The 26,481-nt window shown below is 40.8% G+C and overlaps 1 protein-coding gene across 14 annotated transcripts in view; it reads left to right on the top strand.

Annotated features, from left to right (window-relative positions):
* MACF1 (microtubule actin crosslinking factor 1) overlaps positions 1-26,481 on the top strand; it is a 330,452-nt gene that overhangs the window by 217,477 nt on the left and 86,494 nt on the right. For 8 of the 14 annotated variants that reach the window (XM_049617434.1, XM_049617429.1, XM_049617431.1 and 5 more), the window contains exons 38-54: positions 496-711; positions 799-948; positions 2,901-3,134; positions 5,369-5,518; positions 6,545-6,778; positions 8,123-8,326; positions 10,456-10,974; positions 11,774-11,950; positions 12,217-12,340; positions 13,152-13,360; positions 13,739-14,056; positions 16,707-16,873; positions 18,175-18,331; positions 20,603-20,720; positions 24,080-24,142; positions 24,791-25,032; positions 25,850-25,979. In XM_049617434.1, coding sequence (XP_049473391.1) covers positions 496-711; positions 799-948; positions 2,901-3,134; positions 5,369-5,518; positions 6,545-6,778; positions 8,123-8,326; positions 10,456-10,974; positions 11,774-11,950; positions 12,217-12,340; positions 13,152-13,360; positions 13,739-14,056; positions 16,707-16,873; positions 18,175-18,331; positions 20,603-20,720; positions 24,080-24,142; positions 24,791-25,032; positions 25,850-25,979 — 3,412 coding nt within the window. The remainder of the gene's footprint in view (positions 1-495; positions 712-798; positions 949-2,900; positions 3,135-5,368; positions 5,519-6,544; positions 6,779-8,122; positions 8,327-10,455; positions 10,975-11,773; positions 11,951-12,216; positions 12,341-13,151; positions 13,361-13,738; positions 14,057-16,706; positions 16,874-18,174; positions 18,332-20,602; positions 20,721-24,079; positions 24,143-24,790; positions 25,033-25,849; positions 25,980-26,481) is intronic. The other 6 variants (XM_049617440.1, XM_049617442.1, XM_049617438.1 and 3 more) reach the window with 3 other exon arrangements.

Below are 26,481 nucleotides of genomic sequence, written 5' to 3'. Positions count from 1 at the left end.
GCCCGACGCGGGGCTCAAACTCACAAACTGAGATCATGACCTGAGCCGAAGTCGGTACTTAACTGACTGAGCCACCCGGGTGCCCCTCATTAGACTTATTTTGTGTCACCTTATATGAGGCTAATGACACTCTTGAAGAGGCATCATCTTGTAGCAGAAGGTGTACTACACTGAGTCAGGAAACCTGAATCCAAGTCCTGAGTCCATTGCTTATCAGCTGGGTGATCTTGGACTAAAATAAAATAAAGTAAAATAAAAAAATAACATTTTCAAGTGCTGAGGCATCTCTTCTCTAAATATGGGATAATAATATCTGCTCTGCCTACCTCAAGAATTAGTGATTGTGGGAATCAAACAAATGAATGTACATAAAACCTTTTTCTAAGCTGTAAAGCATGTGCAGGCATAAGTGACAGAAAACTATGTCCACAGTTGATTCCTAAATAGTAAGAGTTCCAGCCTTAATTTTGGAGGTAACTCACTTTATCCCCTCAGGTATTAGACAGTGAGCTAAAGGATCTGTCCACCTTGGTGCATCAGCAACTAGAGCATGTAAATCAGATTATCATCAGCCAGCCTCAAGAAGTTCCTGCTCAACTGTTGAAGGCTCTAGAGAAGGATGCCAAGAATCTCCAAAAGTCCCTCAGCTCTGTGAGTGACACCTGGAGTTCCAGACTATTCCACCTCCAGAGTGCTATGGAAGTCCAGAAGGTAGCTTCTTGTTTTTATTCACAAAGGCTCACAACGTCTGGGATGGCTCAAAGATTTTTATAGTCTAATTTGACATTTATTTCTTAGACTAAAGTGTTAAGTCAGCGTGAACAGCTAGACGGCAGACTTCAAGATCTGAGAGACTGGGTTGGCAATACCAATCTTATTCTGAACAGCAAAGAATATAACGATGACACCAATGCGGACAGCCTGAATCACTGTCTCCAGCGGTATGAGGTAGACTGTCCACCCATTCTCAAGCATGTTTTAGTTGTCCTTTGAATTGTGTCAATTTTATTTTTCTGCCAGGCAAACGAGTATCTATCTACGAAAGACTGGTTTTCCATTTTAGAAATAGTCTGTTGTGTTTAGTCTTTTAGGTTCTCATACCCTTGGAACCTCAGGCATTATGGTTATTTCTCCTTTCAGCTATTCTGTGAGGGAGAGTCTACAGAATGGTCTGTGATTATCAACTTCATCTTGTCTTGATAACTGAGCGTCTAGTACCCATCCCTTGTTTCTAATTTTACACACACTAATTTCAGGAGAATTGTTGATCCATGGTTGAGAGCATGGCTTGGCAAACAAAAGGGCCAGATAATAAATATTTTAGGCCTTGCTGGTCTTATACAAATGGACCTTTTCTGTAGCAGCCATTCACTTTTGCTGTTGAAACACGAAAGCAGCTGTAGACAGTACGTAAATGAATGGTCATGGATGTGTTACAATAAAACTTTATTTACAAAAACAGATGGCAGACATATTTAGCCTGGGGGCTGTTGATTGCCAACCCCTGATCTAGACTGATGCTTTTCTTCTTGTTAAGCTTTAAATTAACTGATTCTTTTTATAGGTCAGTGAGAGAAAGGTAAAGACTGAGATATACAAGAACTGAGGTGTTTTGGTTTTTTTTCCTCCCAACATTGTTCTTTGTTTTGGTTATACTCAAGATGATATCAGATATTACTCACAGTGGTTTACCCTCCCTCTGCTATGGATAGCACACTCCTTAAATTATTTCTAAAGTCAGAGCAGAACTAAAGATATCCCCTCCTTTTGTTCCTTTTCCCCAGTCCTAAGAGTTTATCCATGGTCAGGCTTCTTGTTTCCAACCCCATCCCTTTTTGTCTTGCAAGAATTGACCTGCCATCTTTGTTTATACCCTTTTATCCAAATATATCATTAGGGGAGTGAGTTGCAGACTTGCTCTGTTCACTAACAGGAGTATTAAAAAAAAAAAAAAAGAGTGAAAAAAAATCCTGTGACATAGTATATGGTATAAATACACAGAGTGTCTCATGCACTGGCTTCCTCCCCTAGTTATAACTTAATGCATGCCTTTATGGGAAGACAAACATGGTCTAAGTCTTGTTTTCCTAATGACAGTTTCCCAAATCCATTTGTCACAGGTGAAGAAAGATCCTTAGCTTAATGATAAATAACCCAGAAGTCCTTTCCGCCTGCTCTGCAGGACTGCTGACTACACTCAGTTTCAAAGTGTAGATATCTTCATTGTCTTTATTGCAGTATTACACGGCTGATGATCACTAAATGTCTGTGGAAATTTTGCATGCTTTTAATTGCCTGAAAACAGATAAATGCTAGTGTTTAGGCAGGTTTTAGTGCTTTAAGGAAGCAATGGAACTGTTATATAAGAAGGTCTCGCTGTAGTCTTTTACACTTTTTAAAATGTATAAGCAACATCGTTTACTGTCAAAATCATGGTTTAGTGAACCACAGACAAATTGAGTACTTTCTCACTTCTGGTCTCCCGGTAACTCACTGCTGGACAAATACAAATAGATGTTTGAATCTAAGAAAATACAATTAGATCTATCTCAGACCCGAAATTCATGATATATTCTCCAAACATTAAAAAAAAAAAATGTTGTCTCTAGATACCTGGGATGAACAGTAGTATAATTATATTAACATGAATAATTAAAAGCTTACTGCATTTGGAAATCAAAGTCCAGTAAAGGAAACCTAATTGTAAGATATGAGGAGTTTGGAGAGAGCAGAAGTGAGAGAGATTTCCTATGCTGGTTTGGCCCTAGAAATTATCAGTATTGATTATTAAATTAACCTCTCTTTAATGTTGACTCTGATTAAAACCAACAGATTCTACTTTGATAGAGAATTAGAAGTTTTATTTTTATTTACTTTATTTCTTTCATTTCCTTTCTTAGGATTTGAAGCAGCCCATGGCTGACAGGAAATCTCAGCTGGATGCTCTTGCTTTTGATATTCAGTTCTTTATCTCGGAGCATGCCCAGGACTTATCCCCTCAGCAGAACCGACAGATGCTGAGGCTTCTGAATGAACTGCAGAGGTCCTTCCAAGACCTTGCGGAGCAGGCCACAGCTCAGATGGATGCCTTGCAGGGCTGTTTTCAACAAATGGAGCAGGCAGTCCAGGTCAAGGTCAGACTGAACCAGCGGCTGGGCTCATTTTGTCTTTTGGGGTATCCTCTGTCTTTGAGATTTCTGGCCAGACTCCATCCGTCATAATTCTAGGAGCCTACGTTTGCCAATTTTGAAATTTCACATCCTCCAGGCCAGTTTGGTTCTGGTCTAGGAGGCAGCTATTCTGGCTGTTTTTCTTGCCATGTTTTTGGTTTTATGTGTGCGTGTGAGAGAATACATGTGTTTACCTGTGTATGCATGTGCAAGTATTTTCTTTTTAGTGAGACTCTACCCTCACTGTGCCTCATTGTTTCTGACTTTCAAATGGAAGTTCAATCTCCAGCCCTAGTTTCTCCTCCTTTCTCCCCCAGGAGTCTTTTGAGGGCCATTAGGAACATTTAGGTACTCTGAGCTCTTGAGAAGAATGGTTTTGAAATGAGTTTTATTCTGGGGCTTTTCAAATGATTGACAGTAGTATTCCTTGACCACCTTCAAACAGCTGACAAAGAAATTTTTATCAGAATCAGATTAACTTTTTAGCACTTTAAAAAGAATTATTATTTTCTAGCACCTTTCTTCACACTGTAATGCCTAGTGCTCATTCAATTATGGAAAACAGTGTGTAGAATCAAGGATGTTACATTTTGAAAACAAACCATCCTACCACACATAACCCTCTTGCAGAACTCAACATAATTGCATTAATGGTGACATCATAACCTAAAAATACCAAAAATGATGCTTATGCCATTTTTGCTGTTTGAAAAGTAAGTTGGAATTCAGCAAGATGCTATTAGAATGTCATTATCACCAGCAATCTGTCTCAGGGTCGCCTTTATTAAATATCGTGCAAAGTCGAATTGAGCTTTTGAGTTAGGCCTAGAGGAAATTAGGTTGGTCAGTTCCGTATGTCCCCCATTACTGCTTACCTGCTCCAACTGCATTGAAATTGAAATAAAATACTAATGAAACCCTTTAGGTTACTTTCCAAATCTGAAAATTTGCCACATCCTCACTTGGGAACTTATATAGCATGGTGTAGTTTGTGGATAATTAACGAAATAGTATTGGTCTGAGCCACTTTAAGATATAGCCCGGATCCAGGATAGACCGCAGAGCTGCAGCAGGTGGTAGGACTGCATGTGAACATTCTCTCTGAGCACATAATTGATTCCACAATGTTTATTAACCTTGTTATTGTCAGAAATGCTCTGCTTCTCTCTATATTTGCCCTGAATGCATGTGTATGTCCGTGTGTTAACTTGTTTGCTTTGCTTTTTTCAGATTCAGTCTGCACCCATCCTAACCCATGAAGATCCCGTTTTACAGCTGAAGAGCTCTTAGGAGTTCTCTTCCAGAGCCCTTCTATTTGTCCTAAAGAGGGGGAGAGAGGGCCAATTTGGGCACCTGTTTGTAAGTGCAGGTGACTAAAACACCATCAGAAGGTAGAAATTGGTGGAAAATGGTTCCAGAAGGATGGTCAGGAGAACACATCATGCTCAATGGCTCAATTAGGTGCTTCAGTGTCATGCAGCCAAGATGAGATCTGGAGAAAGGATCAGGCACAGAAACATATTCCCTCCCTCCCCCGGGGCCTGGCTTTTCTCTTTGATATCAGTGTAGATACCTAAAGGACTGAGAAAGTTGCTATTCTTGGGCAGTTTTCTTCTCAAAATAGCCAAGCCCCTCATGCCAGGCATGTAATCATTCCATTTAATGGGTGTCTACATCCGTGAGACATTTAATTTATAAAGTCAGCTCAATTATTAAGAAGCTCAGTTAGCTTATGAATTATCCAGTTCCTTGATTTTTTTTCTTCCTGATCCAGTCCTTTTAATTTTCCATATTTTAACTTTGTATGTAGCATATCTTCCAGTTCTGGTGGAGGAATTGATTAAAACCACTAATTTACTATTATCACCATGATATGAATATGAATTTGAAGCATCTGGACTCTCTGTTCTCCATTTCCAGGGATAATCCAGATAACTGCAGTCTGGCAAAGGAACTCCCAACCAAAACCTGGGAGCATTCTCACCTGAAATTATCCAAACTATTGACCTGGATCAACAGACTGTCCAAATGAGGGGAGCTTTCAGAATATGACTTCTGTGCTTTTTCCTGTTCTAGTCTCTCACCAACTTTTCCATCCTTAAGATATAACATTCCTGTTCCATATTTCAGGGAGTTATCTTCTATTTGTAAAAATGAGAATTATTAATTATCTCTCGGCCCCTTTGCATTTTAATTAGACCCTGCAGAAACAACAAAATACCTGTTACCAGAAACTGGACGATCTTTGCAACTGGCTAGGACAGGCAGAAAGCACATTGGCAGGCCACCAAGGTAGAGCCACCCAGCAGGATCTCTCCGCTTTGCAGAAGAACCAGAGTGACTTAAAGGTCAGTATGAGTTAATTCATTCTTCTCATTCCTTCAACAGATATTTATAAAGGCCTGCTATGTACCAGGCAACATAATGGTAAACCTCCCTGTTCTCCTGAAACTTACAGTCTCATGGGAGAGACAGACATTACACAGATCATCATAAAAACGAGCGTGTAGTTATTAACTATGATATGGATAAAGGAAAAGTTACACAAGAATATATAACAGCCAGACCCAATCTTGTCTAGGATGTCAGAAAAGATTAGTTTGAAAAAGTGTCACTTAAACTGAGAAGCAAAGGGTATATAGGAGTTAACGCACAGAGGCATGGAAGGAGGAGGAAACTATGCCAAGTACAATGTATTCAAGAACTGAAAGGAAGCTAGTTTGGTTGGACTGCAATGAGCAAAAGGAAGATTAGTGAATGATGGGAGGCAGGATCCACATCCTGCTGGGCCTCGAAGGCCACATTAAGGATAAGGAGTGATGGGGCACCTGGCTGGCTCGGTTGGTAGAGCATGTGACTCTTGATTTTGCGGTAGTGAGTTCAAGCCCACGTTGGCTAATAGAGATTACTTTAAAAAAAGAAGAAGGAGAAGAAGTGATAACCAAGGAAGTATAAGGGAGAAACCAAGCCTTGATTCAGCTGGAATCCTACTGTCAACTCCTGTTTATAGAAGAATGATCTCTTTGAAGATAACTCATTGCAAAATAAACATCATGTTTGTGGGGAGTCTCCTCTTTTGTCTTCATCAAATGTTTGCTTAGAAATTTAAATTTTGCTTAGAAAATTAAATATTAGAAATATTTAATATTTAATTTAATATTTAATATTTCTAATAAATATTAGAAAATTTCTTAAGTAAAAAAATCTGAGAAATTATTTGCATTGGCTTAGACCTAAACCTTAAAGCAGATTATAGTGAGGGACACACATCTGATGCAGGTCTGTGTCATGCTAGCCATTCCATCTTCGCACTGTTAGCAATCGTAGAAGAAGTAACACTGAAGTCTCTACCATCCCTGTGTTCGTGTGTTAAGGATTTACAGGACGATATTCAGAATCGGGCCACCTCATTTGCCAGTGTTGTCAAAGACATCGAAGGGTTCCTGGAAGAGAACCAGGCCAAGCTGAGCCCCCACGAGTTGACAGCTCTTCGGGAGAAGCTTCATCAGGCTAAGGAACAGTATGAGGCTCTCCAGGAACGGACACGGGTGGCCCAGAAGGAGCTGGAAGAAGTGGTGACTTCAGCCGTACAGCAGGAGACTGAAAAGGTAACCAGACTGCTTTGATACTTGGTATTTTTCAAAAATGAAAATTTTGGTACCTGGCAAATAAGTAAAAGGTATATAATGAGGGGAAACTCATTGCCTTACAGAGAACAGAATTATGAAAAGGGGTTACTTTGGAGTTGGTCTGTGAGTCATATATGTATGTATGTGTGTGTGTATTTACAGTTTATTTATTTGTTTTGAGAGAGAGAGTGAGAGCTTGGGAGAGCAGAGAGAGAGAGAATCCCAAGCAGGCTCCTCACTGACAGCATGGAGCCCAGTGTGGGGCTCGAATTCATGAACTGTGAGATCCTGACCCAGGCACCCCAGTCAAGATTTATTTATATAAGAATCATCCTGAAGGACTTTAAGTCAAGTATAGTTGGTAGGAAGTTCATATCACCTACCCCACCCCCCAGAGAAACAGATTTTTTTTGCTATCTGTGTACTCAGTCCTCCAATTGAAAAATGTTGGAAAGAACTTAGTGAAGAAGGGTAGTACACTGAGGAAGAAAGAGCAAATGGCATATTTCAAACATGAGTCTATACTGATGATCCAACAGCACTAGGGGGAAGTAGGTGGGGGGTCTTAGTGTGCCACAAGCTATCCCCAGGCTGCCCCTATAGATTCAGTGCAAACTGTGGCACTGGTACAAGTCTAGGAGTAGGTAAAGTCTCCAACGGCTCTCTGCACCCCCCTCAGCACCGGCAGATTGAATTAAATCCTTTGCCTGGCCGCGGACTCTGACACTAATGGGGGAGGTGGAGAATGTGGAAAAGAGAAATAAGTTACCTGAAGGGGAATTCTGAAATACATGAATGTTTAATAAATTAAAATACTTGAACAGTCAGATAATGGAATTTGAGAGGCAAATTTTAGAACTCAGTGCTCTGTGTGGCAGAAAAAAGGATGGGAGTAGTCTGCATTTCCCTTAGGGAAGGGCAGCAAGTAATGAGTGTGACTGTGCTGTTTCTGACCCTACCAAGCCAGGCTATCATTTCCACACACCTAGAAAGGATTCTGTGAAGCCTTGCTGGGAAGCCAGGATTAAATCCTCTATTAAAGCCCTTTTAAATCCTGAAATTTGCCACCCACCCCTGCCCCCTACTCACTTTTTTTTTCTTTTGAGCAGTGAGATATAGACAAAATCTAGAGATTGTTGTAAGTAATTGTTTTTCAACAGATTTAGAAGATGCTCATTCTTTTTTGTGGATGCCACGACTGTTTATACGTAGTCTTAGAGCTTCTCTTCTCCTTTAGCATAAAAGTCTCACCTTTTACTTAATTTGTTCTTGTATAGCCGAGTATCTAAGGTCTTCTTACTAAACCCCTTCTATGGCTTTCAGAGTAAAGCAGCAAAGGAACTGGCCGAGAACAGGAGTAAGATTGATGCTCTCTTGGATTGGGTGACTGGGGTGGGATCGACTGGCAGACAGATGGAGCAGCTGTCAGGAGCTGGCCTGGGGAAAGGAGCCATGGACACCACTGATGGCCACAGGGCAGTCAACCAAGCCCTGGCAGAGCTGGACAAGCAGTGCGAGAAGATGAAGGTGAGGATGTTAGCTTGTCCTCACGATGCCAGGGGCTCTCTGCCACCCCAGGCAAGTCACCATAACCTCCTTGCCCGTAAATTCAGTGAGCACTTCTCAGTTCATGCCCTCTTTGATACCTCAGCAGCTTTGACACCGCTGAAATACTGTGTGCCTTGGTTTCCAAAGCAGGACTCTGCCCCAATAATCCCTTTTCCTTTCCTCTGGCCAACTTGTGAAATACTGATGTGCTTCCGGGTTGTTGCCTAAGCCTATTCTCATCTTTCAGAATATGCTTCCCTTGGGTAATTTCATCCACTCATGACACTTCACTTATTATTTATACTAGTGAATTCCAGTATGTATTTGTCTCCAGCCTAAATGCCTGTGCTGGGCTTCAAACCAGTACATAAATCCATCTGCCTATTTGTAACTTGGAACCACAAACAGCTCAACCTCAAAAACGGAGCTCCTGTTTCCTATAACACCCCTCCCCCAGTCAGATGTGTTCTCCTTCCTCTACTTCCACGTAATTGTCTGAACTAAACATCATCCTGGGCTCCTTTCTCTCTCCTTTCCCATCCTTGCTCTAAAATGCTATATCCCTGATCAACCCTTTTAGTGGTTGCCTGTTGCTCTCAAGAAACCATTCCTATTTATCTCTATTCCTTTATTCATTATTCAGCAAATATTGAGCACCTGCTATATGTCCGGCACTGGAGTTAAACCAGTGAACCAACCAGATGAACCATCTCCTAGGATATTAACGGGCATGTGCAGGCATGACTGAAAAACAGTATGTTTAGGGAACTCAGAAAACACATAGATTACCTATTTTAGTAGTGATATCTTTATAGCAAAGAAAATTTGGCTTAGCTAGAAATCTTCTATTGAATGGCCTTTGCGAGTCATTGCTGTGTTTGGTAGTAGTAAGATTTTTACCTCTTGCATGCTATTCTATGGTTGGAGATCCATTGTAGGGTATCCCTCAAAGCTGTGGCAGTCTTTTAACAGCACAGAGCAGAAATGGGTCTGCTGTCACAAGGAATGTCCTGATACTTGTTGCTGGCAGCAGTCAGCCTGACCAAGGGGCATCTCCATCCCAGGAAAGAGACTGCCTTACTCATGGGTGGATGAGAATGGGGACATCTGGGGGGGTGTACAGACAAGCTATGGTACTGCCCCTTACTATCTACTTGAGAAGGAAATATTTGTCACCCCAGCTTCCCTGAGGTGATGTTGGAAGCTGACACTGTCAGGTTGCTGATACAGGTTGAAACTGGACAATATTCCAGAAAAAATTAGGCTCTTGTCCTGATCCTAGGTAGTTGCATAAACTATAGGTAGGCAGGAACACTGGCTGAACTCCCACTGTTGTCTAATAGACTCAGGAAGAACATTTTAAACAACAAAACAAAACAAACACAACTCCGTAAAATAACTTAAATCCCATCAAAACAGAAAAAGGTCCATGTGTAACCATGTAGCTATAGCACATACAAATAAGAAATACAAATTACTTATGCTATCCAGAAATACATTTTATTCTCACTAAAATTTAAATTGTTTATTTAATGAATTAATTTTCCAAGAACTTTTCTAGTTGGGACCGGCTTCATGGATATGTAAGTGACATATTTCACAGCTAAGTATTTGCAGTTTTTATACTGTCATATGTCTGGCTTATCCAACTTACTTTCCCCTTCCACTAATGTGAGTAGTTATCAGCTGGCCATTTGTACCTTCCCTTAGGCTTAGGATGGTTTAGTAAAGACAGCCAGATTCTAGTCTCAGTTTGTCCCTTAACTGTCTGGGTGACCTTAATCAAGACATATAACATCTTTCTGGTATCCCTTATCCTAATATGTTTAATATAGATATTATATTGTCTGCCTACATTGCAGGTTGTGTCCCAAATCAGTTGAGATAATACATGTGAAATCTCTTTGAAAAATGTAAGATCTTATATGTGTCAGTTCAGCTGGAATTAGTATATGGCATAATCCTTAGAGAGTGAGAGATATTGGTGGTTTTTTGAGCAGCTGGAAAAGTGGCCTATTGAGATCTTTCTCTACTTCCAGCTGTAGATACAACCAAATTTTTGTGGTGTACCTGCTGATTGTCCTTTGCTTGGGGGGATTTTTTGCCAGGCCCATCACCAAGAATTGCTGTCTCAGCAGCAAAATTTCATCCTGGCCACCCAGTCTGCTCAGGCCTTCCTGGATCAGCATGGCCACAACCTCACCCCCGAAGAACGCCAGGTGCTAGAGGACAAGCTCGGAGAGCTAAAGGGCCAATATGCCTCTTCCCTGGCCCGGTCGGAGGCGGAGCTGAAGCAGGTGCAGACACTGCGGGACGAGCTGCAGAAGTTTCTGCAGGACCATGAAGAGTTTGAGAACTGGCTAGAACGGTCTGAGAGAGAGCTGGAGAACATGCATCAAGGAGGCAGCTGCCCCGAAGCCCTTCCCTCCCTGCTGAAGCGGCAGGGCAGCTTCTCGGAGGATGTCATTTCCCACAAAGGAGACTTGCGATTTGTGACCATCTCCGGACAGAAAGTTTTAGACACAGAAAACAGCTTTGAGGAAGGCAGAGGGGCATCAGCAACTGGAATGTTAGTGAAGGGCAAACTGAAGGATGCAACAGAAAGATACACTGCTCTGCATTCAAAGGTACCAAGAAGTTCCTGATGGCCTCTGGGGGAACAATCACAGCAGCCCTCACATAACTATGCATGGTTTCTGGGGCTTAGAATAAGAACCTCAGGACACAGTGAGTGAACTGATTTGTGTATTGACCACAGGCAGAATGTGTTTATGAGCTCTGCAAAAATGCAGAATGTGGAGGCCCATGGGCTAATGCCTGGTCCCAGCAGTATCAGGGGTATCATGTCTCGCTCTGGTAGGGAAGGTGGATGGAGGTGCTTGCTTCCTGTATCCTGATCAGCAGATGTGGGCTCGCAGGAGACATGGTACAAGGAAAACTTGAACCACATACACAGTCTTTATTCCTAGGCAGAGCATCTAGGTAAATCCTTACCTTCTTCCCTATCAGAGAATTCCCATTAGCTCCCAAGATGTATAATCCAGTCAGTTCTTCTAACTTGTATTGTGCATTTTGCCAACATCTCTGACCTCACCAAAAGGAACACTTTTTGTACCTCCTAGTCCCTGCCTTAGCCTGCAACCTGGTGTGCATTTCTTTGGTGGCTTATCATATAACTCACTAAATCTTCACAGGTCTATAATATAGTTGGGGGTGAATAGTATGGATCAAACAGCAGAGGCCCCACTTGTAGAAGATGGTTGCTACTTATCTGTCCATGGAGTCCCCAGAACTACCCTCAATTGTAGTTCTAGTGAGATCCCTTTAACAAAGCCAGGCTTTTCTTTGGACTGTGCCTACCTACAAAGCTGCTGCCTCGAGCCTGCCCTTGCATAAGTCTGCTTTCCCTTTTTTTCTCCCACACAGTGTACACGATTGGGCTCTCACCTGAACATGCTCCTAGGCCGGTATCAGCAGTTCCAGAGCACTGCTGACAGCCTGCAGGCCTGGATGCAGGCTTGTGAAGCCAACGTGGAGAAGCTCCTCTCGGATACTGTTGCCTCTGACCCTGGGATCCTACAACAGCAGCTTGCAACAGCAAAGGTAGGCGGGGACACAGGCTGTTCTAGCACATGGGATGGAGCACCTACCACAAGATAAAGCAAATACTCTCATAGGTTAAAGGCAGTGGTTGGGATGCCTCGGACAAGATCTGGTTCCTAAAACAGTTAATTCTAACATCTGTGGGTATGGATAAACAGTATTATTCTTCATAGCTCCAGCAGCATCATGCTAAGTAGCTCTCGGTTCCTAGAACCAGCTTTGATTACTCAGAGGTTTTACTTTTGGCTTTTTTCATGGACAAGCAGCAGTTGCAGGAAGAATTAGCTGAGCACCAAGTACCTGTAGAAAAGCTCCAAAAAGTAGCCCATGACCTCATGGAAATTGAAGGAGAGCCAGCTCCAGACCGCAAGCATGTACAAGAAACTACAGGTATGAAGCAGCAATAACAAGAGTGCTCCCTTAATTCTTAGTGTGTACCGCTGTTCTGTAATACATCACACTATATCGTGCAAGTATCTGTGGTGCCCACAAGGGGCTGAGGATACAACCGGCAATAGCTCACCCTCGAATGAGCTTTGTCCCTGCACCATTGACCGCCTTTGCAATCTGGTTTCAACTCCTCTCCCCAGGCATTCTGCCTTCTAGCCATGCCCTGCTTCTTTCCTTTCCCAAGTAAACTTGCCATTTCTTCATTACTTGACCCCTGAAGTTTTCCCTATGGTTTAACTGCTAACATGTATTGAGTGCTTAGCATGCGTGATGAAATCTTGCTCAAACTTCTAGCTATACCTGAGAGGTTTCTTCCTTTGTAAAGTCCTGACTACCACCTCCAACCCCCAAAAGAAATAAAAGATAAGAAATAATTATTCTTCCTTCAGACTTCTCTAGTACATTACTCTTACCATCAATATAGTACTTACGATTTTATTTTTATGGTTAATTGTGATGTGCCTTTTGCTGCCTATGCTTGCTTTTATGGTCTTAAGTTTGCAGAAGGCAAGGACTCATCTTAATTGTCTTCAGTCCTCAGCATCCAGCACAATTTCTGGCATTTAGCAGTTGCTCAGTAAACAGTGCGTTGTGAATTTGGCTCAAATATAAATTCACTTGAAGCTTATTCTTTCTTTTTGTTGTAATGTCTGTTATTATTGTAATTAACATGTGCAATTTAAATACATTCTTTTTAAAAGCACAACACAAAAATAGTGTCCACACTCTTCTTGTGGCCCTCATTTTCCAGATTCCATACTCAACCATTTTCAGAGCCTCTCCAGTAACCTGGCTGAGCGCTCTGCTCTGCTGCAGAAGGCAATTGCCCAATCTCAGAGTGTCCAGGAAAGCCTGGAGAGCTTGTTGCAGTCCATCAGGGAAGTCGAGCAAAACCTGGAAGAGGAGCAGGTGACATCACTGTCATCGGGAGTCATCCAGGAAGCCCTGGCCACTAACATGGTGAGACCAATGCCCCAAGAGTTAGCATAGAGGATGTATTTGCTGTGTTCCAGAATTTCATCACTTTGAAAAAGTATCAGAAGAATTCATTCCCATGAATCTTCTAATAAGACTTAGCGATGATGATTAATCCACATAAAGATATTTCTACCCAATTTCCAAACCATTGTTAAGCTCGAGGAAAAGCAGTGCTACAGAGTCACTGGTGGAATAGGCTGGAGAACTAAGGGGATGGGTTGTATGGTATCACAGAGGCTCAGTTGCCATCCAACCTTCCTTGAGGAAGGGAGCATGTAATTATGAGAAGTTTATTGGTTTGTGGCTCAGATATCCTAGGATAAGTGAGCCAGGAGCTGACAGACACATTTTTGGTGACAGAAATTGAAGCAAGACATTGCTCGGCAAAAGAGTAGCTTGGAGGCCACCCGTGAGATGGTGACCCGGTTCATGGAGACGGCAGACAGCACCACGGCTGCGGTGCTGCAGGGCAAACTGGCGGAGGTGAGCCAGCGCTTCGAACAACTCTGTCTACAGCAGCAAGAAAAGGAGAGCTCCCTAAAGAAGCTTCTGCCCCAGGCAGAGATGTTTGAACATCTCTCTGATAAGCTGCAGCAGTTCATGGAAAACAAAAGCCGGATGCTAGCCTCTGGAAATCAGCCAGATCAAGATATTGCACATTTCTTCCAGCAGATCCAGGTGAGAATATATCTGCCAAATTGGCAGAACAAAGAAAAGAAGGGCAAGGAGGGGACCAGCACTCACTGAGCACATAATACGTCAGTCAGTGTACTAGAAACTTGACCTGCGTTATCTTAAAGAATTATCACAACCGCCCTGTAAACTAGATATTGTTTGTCCATTTTTTAAAAACAAAGCCGAGATTTATTTTTCACTCATTCTGCATGTTTAACCCAGATCAGTAGGGCTACTTAGTCCGTCACGGTCATTCAGGGATCCAAGTTCACGGGAACTTCATCCTGCCATATGCCTTCATGACTACCGCTGCAACAGGGAGCAATCAATCAAATCCATTCACATTTCATTAGTTAAGGCAGGTTCTATACCTGGCTTTCAAGGGGGTGGAGAAATGTATTCCTACCATATACGTAGTTGGTGCAGAGTTGGAAATATTTGGTGAGGAGTATCACCTGTCACAGATACAGATACATATGCTGCTGGATTGCTAGGTCATAGCATATGTCTATGCTTAATTTGACCAAGTAGTGGCCACCTTGGCTCCACAGTGGCTGTACTTGCCCACGTTGCCACCTGTAGCACTTCAGCATTCCAGTATCCCCACATTGCTGCCTTGGGTTTATCCAGCTTTTTCCATGTTAAAGTAGGGTCTCTGGGTTTTGTTTCGTTTCCTGTCCTTTTTGGGTTTTGTTTTGAATAATTGCAAACTTACAGAAAAGTAGAAGGAATGCACAATAAACACCAGCATACTTTTTACCTACATCCTCCTCCCTCCAACAAGATTTCACCATTTTGCATTCCCACCAGCAGTGCATGCAGAATATGTTGTCAGCATTGGAATTTGTGTTAATCTCATTGAGAAAAATGAAGTTTCGATGTGGTTTTAATTTTTATTTCTTCTCTGATGAAGTTAAGTATATTTTTATACATTTAAGGGCTTTTATTTGTAAACTATTGGTTCATGGCCTTTACTGTTTTCTGTCAGGAGTTTGATTTTTGTTTTGGGTTTTTTTTTCTTCTTTCAACTTATAAAAGTTCTGTATTAGGGAGATTAATTCTTTTTATGTGATCTGTTGAAAATCTTTTTTCACAGTTTGTCCTTTGTCTTTTGCTTATATAGTGTTTTTGGCCATGTAAGGGGTTTTTAAATTTTTACACAGTAAACTTTATCACTTTTTACTGAACATGTATTTTTGGTCATAATTTGAAAGCCTTTTGCCACACACAGGTGAAGGAATTCACCCATGAATTCACTTCTAGAACTTGTATGGTTTCTTTTATTCTTTTATATTTGAATCTTTTCACATTTTAAGTTTATTCTAAGATACAGTGCATAGTATGAATCCAAGTTGATCTATCTAGTTGTTCCCAATACCATTTCTCTGAAAAGTCCCATCTTTTCCTCAGTGATTTGAGAACTCATCTTTATCATATATAGTTTATCCGTATAGGCTCAAGTCTATTTCTGGGTTTTCTGTTCTTCTTTGCTGGTCTGTCTGTTCACAAACCATAGCGTACTGTTTTTTATTCTCAGGCTTTATGGTATGTTTTAGTATCTAGTAGGGCTAGTCTCTCCTTTCTTGCTTTCCTTCAGCATTTTTCATATCTATAATTGTATGTTTATTTTTCCATGTGAACTTTAGAATCAACTTTATTAGTCATAGGGGGAAAAGTTAGTAGTTTTATTTGGGTCATATTAAATTTATTCATGCATGCATATATGCACACATATACATACACACATATCTTTATGGATATCTTTCCATTTATTGAGGTATGCTTTTGTGTCTATCAGAAATATTTTAAGGTTTTATTCATAAAGCTTGCTATTTTATTGGATTACGTCATTGTTTGATTAATTGTATTGATTCTCTTGGGGTTTTTTTTTTAATTTGTTTTTTAATGTTCTTATTTATTTTTGAGACAGAGACAGAGCATGAGCAGGGGAGGGGCAGAGAGAGAGAGGGAGACACAGAATCCAAAGCAGGCTCCAGGCTCTGAGCTGTCAGCACAGAGCCCGATGTGGGGCTCGAACTCACACACTGTGAGATCATGACCTGAGCTGGAGTCGGATGCCCAACCGACTGAGCCACCCAGGTGCCCCGTTTCTCTTGTGGTTTTACAAATACATTTCATATAATCTGCAAATATAGTTTTACCTCTTCTTTTCAGATTTTTATGCCACAGGTTGTTTTCTCTTACCTTAATCACATTGGCTAATATCTTCACTACAGAGTTAAATAATAGTTGAGAGAGTATGTTTGTCCTGTTTTACAGAAGAGAGAAGCTATGGAAGCTCAGAGAAATTTAATAGCTTAAGATCACAAGCCATGATTGATTTTCAGAAGTCTTTTTGACTCCAGAAACCTCCATTCTTTTCACTTTGCCATGCTGCCTCCCAAATCTTTGAACATTTATTTAAAGGAGACAAGACTCCTTTTAAATTCCTAGCCATTCTCAGGTGGATTGGAGAAATCCTCCATATTTATTGCTGTAGTTGATCCAGAGAGCCTCTTTTTTTGTTCTGTCTTTTTCTACAGATTAGAGGGAACTTGCCCCAGATTTAATATAGCTATCTTTTATTTTTTTTTAGAGTATACTTATTTATAATGATGAGAGGATTTACTACATTTCCTTATTTGCTTAACAGGAACTGAATTTGGAAATGGAAGATCAACAGGAGAACCTTGAGACTCTCGAGCACCTGGTCACTGAACTGAGCTCCTGTGGCTTTGCCCTGGACCTCTCCCAACACCAGGACAGGGTACAGAACCTCAAAAAGGACTTTACAGAGTTACAGAAGACAGTTAAAGAAAGGTGAGTTTTCATATATGTTGGTCAATTCGGGGAGCTAATTTTTTCTTGCTGTTGAATGAAATGCTCTTCTTTTCCTCCTTCAGTAGAAAATATGGCATCGGGCACTCTGCTACTGAGTCCTAGGAGTTGGAAAGTGCCTCTTTCAGGCAAAGCTATTCAATCTACTTGGTCCTTAGTGGTTTTCTTTTACTAAATAATGAATTCCTTCTCAGTGATGGGGCTCAGTTCCCCTCTGTACAATCAAAGGCCCAGGTCACCTAGACCCAAAAGAACAAATTTGGGACAGCAGGTAGGATTGTGGCAGGATTTGAAGTAAAGACAAAAATTAGAAGAAACTTTCCAGATGTAATTAAGGGTTATATTGGTTCTCTCTCTCTCTCTCTCTCTCTCTCTGTGTCTCTCTGTGCTTGTTTTGACGACATTTAAGTTGCTGTTTTGGAGGAGTGTCTGGATTCTTCTTTTAAGGCAAACATGGGAATATATGACAAGGGTAGCTGATTTCAGATTATCTGCTGACTGTTGAAAAGCCATGATTCCATTAGAAAACCTCATGTCGGTTTAGGAGGTTGATAAGACTTCTCTTGGTTTAGCCATATATATAACCTTGATTAGGCAGGTGACTGCCTTGGGAAAGTGACCAGAGAAAAGCAGTTGCTCAAAACAGTACTGTAAGCAGCAGGTTATTTAGTGGAGAGGAGGGGGATAAAGGCCAGGAAGGCTGGTTTTTCCTATGCTCAGGGCCATTTAGCTGTATGAAGAACCAGGATCTCTGACTTAAAGTCTGCCAGATGTGGCCACTTCCAGAAGTTAATTTCGAAATTGAATTATCCTTTCTCCTTGGTTTATTTTATTCATTTGTGTGCGCAAGCTGACTTCTCTGAGCCTCAGTTTCGGCATCTTCCTTGCTAAGGGGATTAGCATTTGAATTAGGCTTTGAAAGAGTCAACTACCTAAAAAGTGGCAGAGCTGGCCTTGACATCCAAAGCCTACATTCTTTCCATTGTATCATAGCACCTAAATAGCACGCTCCTTTCAGTTTCTCTGGCTTTCACTTTAGCCTGGGTTAAGATTGAGGACTCCTCTCCCCAGAAATGTCCAAACAAGGGCAACAGATTCCTTAGTTTGATGCTCTCTTACATTGTATGTGGTGGTTTAGCCAAAGCTGCTGTGAAAAAGATTATGGGAAGGAAAGGCCCTGTAAGGAAAAGCTGCCTTGAGTCCCAGAATGAGTATAGTTTTAGTTCAAGTTGACTTCTTTACAAAGCTTAGTCTGTCAAGTAACAAAATGTCTTCATTGACAGAGAGGAAGATGCATCATCTTGTCAGGAGCAATTGGATGAATTTCGGAAGCTGGTTAAGACCTTCCAGAAATGGCTGAAGGAAACAGAAGGGAATATTCCACCTACAGAAACTTTCATGAGTACTAAAGAGCTGGAAAAGCAGATCGAACACCTGAAGGTAGGTGAACAAAAGGAGCTCCAGGAACCAGACTAGACAGCGGTTTGGAAGCTTGTGTGGACTGATCTCCCCCTGTGGTAGGGAAGTGGTGTGACAAGTCCAAGTTATCCATCTACATCATCAGAATAGAAATCCCCCCATTTTCTTCATGTGATTCCCACCTACCCCTACCCCAGCACTGAGCACCAAAACATCTCCAATTTAAAAACCAAAACCAGGGTGCCTGGGTGGCTCAGTGGGATGAGCGTCCCAATTCTTGATTTCGGCTCAGGTCATGATCCCAGGATCATGGAATCGAGCCCTGGGTCAAGCTCTGTGCTAAGCATGGAGCCTGCTTAAGATTCTCTCTCTCTGCCCCTCTCCCTAGCGCACATGCTCCCAACTCTCTCTCTCTAAATACATACATGCATATATGTACGTCCACACCAAAACCACAAAAGTAACCTATGGGGAATAACATCTATAAAGTTTCAACTGTTTCTCAGAGGCCTCTCATGCTGTGTCAAAAAAACAGCTTGTCAAAGTTTGGCAGTTGTCAAAGTGCAGTCCTGGAGAAACTTACACTCTCACTGTGTGTTTGAGAATTGTTATATGTGAGCCAGTGACTAGATATATGGCCAGCAAGTTGAGGAAAGAAGAACTAGCTCCACAACTAAACAAAGGAAAGTTAGAATCAGATGGTTGGAAGGTACCTTCCAGAGTAGGATTAACCTTTCTCCAATCCCCTGCAGAATCCCTTCTTTGATTTAGTCATTCGGCCTCTGCTTGCACCTCTAATACATCTCTTCTTTTTGTTGACACCAAGCCAGTCTGCCTCCAACTAGTTCTCATGCATTCTCTTCCTTTTCTTAGTAAAGCAAGATTTGTCTTAGGCCAGATGACAGGGAAGAGTTTAGTTGCTTTCACAGAGAGAGCCAGGAACATTGCTATAGGGAATCCCCCAGGGCAGAGGCTTCCTGATTTCTTGGTCCACAGTGCCCTTAGTGTTTCAAGAAATTTTTCACAGTACCTCAAGGCCAAAAAAAGAAACAGGAAAGGAAAAAAACCTAAAAAACCTCAACTTCCTACGTGCTTAGATCAAAATCATGTAATAGTAGTTGTTCACATGGTGCCCAACAGATGTCACTGTGTTGCCCTCAAACATTTAAAATATCTTGTGAGTAGATGCATCGTTTGGGAACTGAGGCTCTTTGGAATCAAGAGTGATTAATAAAAGAATTGACAGCTGTGAATTGATAAGGCTCAGTTAGGCAGCATGAGCTTGCTAGATGTTCATGGCTCTGTCTTCCTCTGCTGCTCAGCAGCTTAAGGCCAAAAGCAAACTAAGTAGGGGCACCTGGGTGGCTCTGTTGGCTAAGCGTCAGACTTCAGTTCATGAGTTTGAGCCCTGCTTTGGGCTCTCTGCTGTCAGCATAGAGCCCAATTTGGATCCTCTGTCTTCCTCTCTCTCTGCCCTTCCCCTACTGTCTCTCTCAAAAATAAATATAAACATTAAAAAAAAAATTTTTTTTTAAGGTAAACTAAGTAGATTGTCAGGGAACTTCAGTTGTGGAGGAAAGGATTCAAAGCTGGGATGGTGTCCCTGCTTTGGAAGAAGTAAAATTCTGCTTCTGTGGCAGGCAATCCACCTCCAGAGACAACATGACCTAGTTAGAGTAGATGCCATTGTTTCCTAATTGTTTTCCCTGTTAGAGCTCTGACTGCAACCCCAATATAAAGTTCCCTTGAAAATGCAAAGTGTAGCCTATGATTCTAGGTATTGCTGTACATCTCCATATGGAGCTCCTCATTTTACCCTCCAATTGCCATTTCCTTTTTATTCTTTACATGCATCCTGTTCCCTTTTTATACCTTTTGTCTTAACTCAAAGCTTTCCTCCTTCTATGCAGAATTAAGTGTGTCTCCTCTTGTGCTCTCAGACTTTACTGTCTATATTTCTGTAATAGCATTTATTCCATTATGGTGCAATTGATTATCTGAGCTCTTGGTTATAGGAACTGTGTCATAATCGTATTTTGTATCCCCAGTGTTAGGCATAATGCCTGGCCTACAGTAAATGTTCAATAAATATTGGATGGATGGATGGATGAAAAGATCCTGAATATTCCAGGATATCATTCTCCCATATAATGACTGGCTAAACCGATCTTGAAGTGGCTGAATACATGAGGATGGTCACTCAATGTTATCAAAACTTTAAGGAATATATTTAGAAGAACGGGTGTCCCAAAGCCCCCAGATGTTACATTTAGCTGTCTGTTCTTTTAACAGGATCTTCTAGATGACTGGGCAAGTAAGGGAAGTTTGGTGGAGGAAATCAATTGCAAAGGCACTTCTTTAGAAAATCTCATCATGGAGATCACAGCACCCGATTCCCAGGCCAAGACAGGTGAGTGCAGGTTCTTAAAAATGTAGTGAATAAACATCATTCTTTGCTTTGGCCTTTGGTTATGACCCCTTATTTAATAAAACTCAGAATCAAGGTTGAGTATGAGAACAAAGGGGAGTGTTCCACAAAGCAGTCTTCCCCTTCAACCTGATCTGTTTTCCATTTGCTATCTATCATTGCTCCATTTTGCAGATTTCCTTCCTATGGTGGGAAAAACTAAAGGGACTAGTTAGCCTATATGAACAGAGAAGGGTTAAAATAAGATTTCCATTTTGACGAATTTTCTCTCTTTTAAACATGTGAATGGACGGTTGTGCATCATCTTTACATTGGAGTCAGTCCTGGAGGGTATTAGCTTGATCTCTTGAGAGAGACACAGCATTTAGGGGTCAGTGTTGGCATACCGAGGACTGCCACACTTCTTGGAAGTGGACACAAAGATTATGCCCAGATGTATGAATAATCTCTGGCTGCAAATTAAGTCTTTCAAACAAAATCTGTATGAGCTCACAATCACTTTCTGGTTGTTAATTGGGATCTCATAGGTTTTATTACCAAACTGTGTTAGTGCACCTCTATAGTCACTGACATAGTAAGAGAAAAGTTTATTTTTACCTCTTGAGAATGGCTACTTTTCTTTTGGAGTGTAAAGATCTCTTGGAACTACCCAGAAATGACACCATTTCAGGGAATTTGTGCTTCTTATATTCCAACACATAAAACCTCTAAGTCAGCAACTTATTAGTGTGTGACTATATCAGGAGTCAGCAAGCTTTTTCTTAAAGGACCATATAGTAAATACTTCAGGCTTGTGAGGCATATGGTCTCTGTCACGCTACACATCTCTGCCATTGTAGCACAAAATTAGTCATAGACAATATATAAATAAGTGGGTGTGGCTGTGTTCAAATAAAACTTTATATACAGAAATAGGCAGAGGGCCAGATTTGGCCAGTATAGTTTTTTCACTTCTGGACTAGACCAGTGGTTGTTCAAATTTTTTATAGCCCTAGAGTCTGTTTAAGAATAATCTCAAATCGGGGGCGCCTGGGTGGCTCAGTCGGTTAAGCAGCCGACTTCGGCTCAGGTCATGATCCGCGGTCTGTGAGTTCAAGCCCCGCGTCAGGCTCTGTGCTGACAGCTCAGAGCCTGGAGCCTGTTTCAGATTCTGTATCTCCCTCTCTCTCTGACCCTCCCCTGTTCATGCTTTGTCTCTCTCTGTCTCAAAAATAAATAAACGTTAAAAAAAAAAAAAAGAATAATCTCAAATCGAACTCCACTACATAAAACAATACAAATGGTATTTTATTGGCATAAATTTCCCTTATAAGTGAATTTATATCATTTATCTATTATGCAATCCATCGGTGAGGATACTGAGACTATCTTAGGGAATATAAAAATTTGGAAAAGGATTTCTGGATGACAGCTTTGTTATCTGATTTATTTCTCAATTTTGTTTGCTTGTATCATATCCAGAAAATGCAAGTCACACAGATAAGTAGTTGTAAATGATAACAAATGTTTTAAAAAGCTCACTTTACAGTTTCAGAACACTCATCAATTAAGCTGAACTAGAAGCTTGAAAGTGATGTAATAAATTCTTGTTTCAAAGCTAAATCACCAAGAATTTTAATGAGGACTCACATTCTTTTCTTAAACCTAGAAAGTACCTAAAACTGGCATTGAGGACAAAAATTTGCCTGTAACCTGACATCACCATGATCTGAAGTGTTAAGAATTCTGTTAACAGGATTCCACCCTAATGAAAGCCTGATCTGAATAGATGCATCACAGCCTTCTTTATCATTTTCTTTAATGTAGCACTCATGTGCCATAAATGTTTTTCTTTGTATGAGGGAACATGTGTAGGTTTGACTATTGTAATGTCCTGGCAAAGAGCTACAGCTTTTCCGATCAGTGACGCTCAAAAAAGAAGTATAAATGTATGCAGAGAGGTACAGGAGCTACTTTATTCTCTGCCAAGAACAGCATAAATTGGTTAAGATGTGCTATTCAACATAATTGAACATGCGTGTTTTATTGCCATTTCTAAGTGGTTAGAAATATATTCTGAATACTACACTTAAAACCAAACATTTACAGAGTCCCTAAAGCACCTCCTTGGGTGCTTTGAAAATCACTAGCCTGAGTGTTTTCACAGTTCTCTTCTATCTCTGAGAAGTCCTGAATATTCCAGTTCCTGACATTTGTGTAGCTCTTTTTGTTTTATAAAGTGCTTTCATATACAGTACCTCATTACCTCTCTCTGGTAACTCCATGAGAGCTAACAGGATAGCTAGTATTACCTTCATATCCTGGAGAAGATACTGAGGTCTGTCCATAGACTAAGGCTCACATACCAAGTTGGTGACAGTCTTGGCTTTAATTGCTAGTCCAGTTTCTTTTTTGGCCATCACCATGCTGCAATGGAATATGATCTTTCTGTTTGATCCATTTTTTTTCTCAGTGAAAATACAATCATGTTAACATTTAAAAGTTTTATAATTAACTATTTTTAATGTAACCTAACGTATAACTTTTTCTAGTGAAATCAGTGCATGAGTTTTATTCTGACCTTTTAATGTAACACTGTATCATGAATATTCTTCACATTTCTGTATAATCTTTATAATCACATGATCTGTTATTTATTTAACTTGGGACACTCCTGAAGTACCAGGAATCAACTTGGGGAGAACATAGGTGAAATTGTGGTAATTAGAAACAGAACCAAAGGCAGAATTTATGGGAATGCTTATGAGCTAGATTTATTGGCACTTAGAATTTCCACTTTCTGGTAGGGAAGGGGAGCAGAAAGTCATGAAAGAAAAGACAGAATCTTCCTTTTGAAGCAACATGAGAAGGCTTCATTTTAATATCTTTATTAAAAGAATGCTGCTTTTTATGTCCTCAATTACACTTACTGTTCATTTTTGTTATGTTGGAGGATATTGATGTTAAAGTTGAGCCTTTTGGCTTTATTATAAATCCTCATTGCAGAGTATGGCAGACAGCACAGCTATTCTAAAGACTTCATCATTTTACCAGTACTTGCTTCGCAAAGTTATAGCAGGGTCCAGAGAATACTAGTTGGAGATTGAGGAAGGGAATTTGGGTTTCCTTTAGAAGGGATTAGAAGCCTTCTATCTTCTGCCTACTGCTCAGAAGCCGAAACATCAGAGTTGTTGCCTGGCAGCTAAAATGATTTGTCTCTTTCCATGAGTATGTTGTCTTGTGCTGTGTTAACCTCCTGGTACCTGAGCTCAAAGTGAGTGCCAGAGAACAAATTCAGTGCCTGTATGTATTCCTAACACAAGTTTGTCTTGCCCTGTTTGTCTCCCTGTCCTTCTGCTCAGGTTCCATACTGCCCTCTGTAGGAAGCTCTGTAGGCAGTGTAAACGGATACCACACCTGCAAAGGTGAGAATGCCTCTTTGTTGGATGTGTTAGGACAGAGTTCGCATTGGCATCTGTGTATGTTTCCGTATGTGTGAAAGAACTGCTGCCAGGATGGGTATGAGGGTTAAAAAAAAATCTGGGGAGAAGCCACTGTGATCCTTCTTTGCTGGATTGCTAAAGGCTAAACAGGTTGGCAGCCAATGAAATAAAGGTACTAGGAAATAAATTGCACCACTAGATAAGAGCAAGAAGGAAAAGACCTGGAAGAAAAACATATGCGAATCTTTGAGTCCTAAAGAAGTCACACTAAAGGTGGTCTAGTCTAGCATTCAACCTTCTGGCCCCATGACTTCTCTGTAGTTTGGAGAAGAGGGAGCAGAAGAATGCCCCAGATCCTTTACTGCCTTCACTTCTGCAGTTCCCAAGTGTATTTAGCATTTCATTTCTATATCTGAGTACCTAATGTCAAAATCTGAAAGCAGATTAATGAAACATTTTTTGCTTTGTATATGTAAGCAAGAAATTTTATGTAATTTAGCAGGAACAGAATCTCTAGTTCACTAGAAGGAGTAGGAGAGACGCTTGATCCTGATGAGTAATTTAGCACGAGGAGTTCAGGAGGATGCTTGGAGAGCTATCCCAATCTGATTTCTGTTTCTATGATGCTAGATCTGACGGAGATCCAGTGTGACATGTCAGATGTAAACTTAAAATATGAGAAACTGGGTGGAGTGCTTCGGGAACACCAAGAAAGCCTTCAAGCTGTCCTCAGCAGAATGCAGGAAGTTCAGAAGGAGGCAGGCTCAGTGCTGCAGTGGCTGGAATCAAAAGAGGAAGTCCTGAAAGCCATGGATGCCTCTTCATCTCCAACCAAGCCGGAAACAGTGAGAGCCCAAGCTGAATCTAACAAGGTACTATGTTTACATTAGCTGTATCCCAAACACTAAGAGGAAGGAGCTGTTGTACCAATGGTCCTGCCTGAGCCTGGGACCTGAAAGTGAGACATGCCCACCCACCCAGGCCATGAGGAGCCCTTTCAGATGATTAATATGCCTAAACTCTACTAGAGAACTTTCTTACCTATGAAGTTAGAAATTACTATAAATAAGATTCAGAAACAAAACCAGACCTGTTTACAGAAAGAGAATATCCCTCCTCAGAAGCATCAGCTCACTGAGAATGGGATCTGGTTTTCCATATGATGCTGTAAGCCAAACCATTCTCATCAAAGCCCCTTTCCAACTCCTGGGGGGATTTAAATATAGGTGTAATTATAGTTCATTCTTAAGGTAGACATGTAGAACTAGGAAAAATACCAGAAGAAATAAGACCATATGGAAAATCGTATAAAAATTTTTTTTTTGCCAAAATGTTTTATATTCTAATTGGGCATATCATGCCATCTCCTCCAACTACATAAATGTCCTTGACGTCTTTGTTGTCATCATCATCATCATATCTGACGGTTTTTGTGTATGGGGATTAATAATACCCTTTTACTGAGTTCTACCAATGTGTTGTACATAAAAATCCTGCCACTTAGATTTTCATTTTAAAGTAAAAATTGAAGCAGAAATGTTAGGTATCTTGAAATCACAAAACAAGTCACTGATGGCATCAGAAGTAGAGCCAATAATTGCAACCCAGTCTTCCAGTCCTTTCCTGCACACACACAGATTTCTTTCCTATCCAGAAATCTCATGGCATCCCTGCTGTTCTCTCTTCTAGGCCTTCCTAGCTGAATTGGAACAGAATTCTCCAAAAATCCAAAAAGTAAAGGAAGCCCTGGCTGGGTTGCTGATGACATATCCTAACTCACAAGAAGCAGAAAACTGGAAGGAAATGCAAGAGGAACTCAGTAAGTTATCACAGGGGGATTGAAGATTCACTAAATTGCTTATCTTCAAAGCAGATATAGAATTTCAGCACATCCTATAAAGCAGGACTTATTTTTAATTTTCAGAAGCAAGCAAGAGGCCCAAATGGGGTTAGAGATTGAGTCTGATTAAGGAAAGGATCTAGAGATTCCACTCGAAGTGTCAGATATTTGGCTTTCTTGGGCAAGTCAATCTGACAATCTTGTGATAAAGAGAGCATTGGTGATAAAAATGAAAAAATGGGAAATAATCTACTCACGGGAAGGATTAGGTGAATTATGCCACATTCATAGTATTAAACTGTAAACGATGGTAGTAATTATTTATTGACATAGAAAAAACATGGGCATAAAAGATGTTTATTATATAGTAAGAGTTAAAAAACAGGCTATAAAATAATCTATGTGTTGTGTAAGATATACGTGCATTTGTGTCTGTGTGTGTATATGTAGTTCTGTGCAGTTTTATCCCATGTGTAGTTTC

The sequence above is a fragment of the Panthera uncia genome, assembly GCF_023721935.1.
Source record: "Panthera uncia isolate 11264 chromosome C1 unlocalized genomic scaffold, Puncia_PCG_1.0 HiC_scaffold_4, whole genome shotgun sequence".
Lineage (NCBI taxonomy): Eukaryota > Metazoa > Chordata > Mammalia > Carnivora > Felidae > Panthera > Panthera uncia.
The sequence above is the reverse complement of the archived record's forward strand: the minus strand, read 5'-3'. Positions and strand labels throughout refer to the sequence as shown.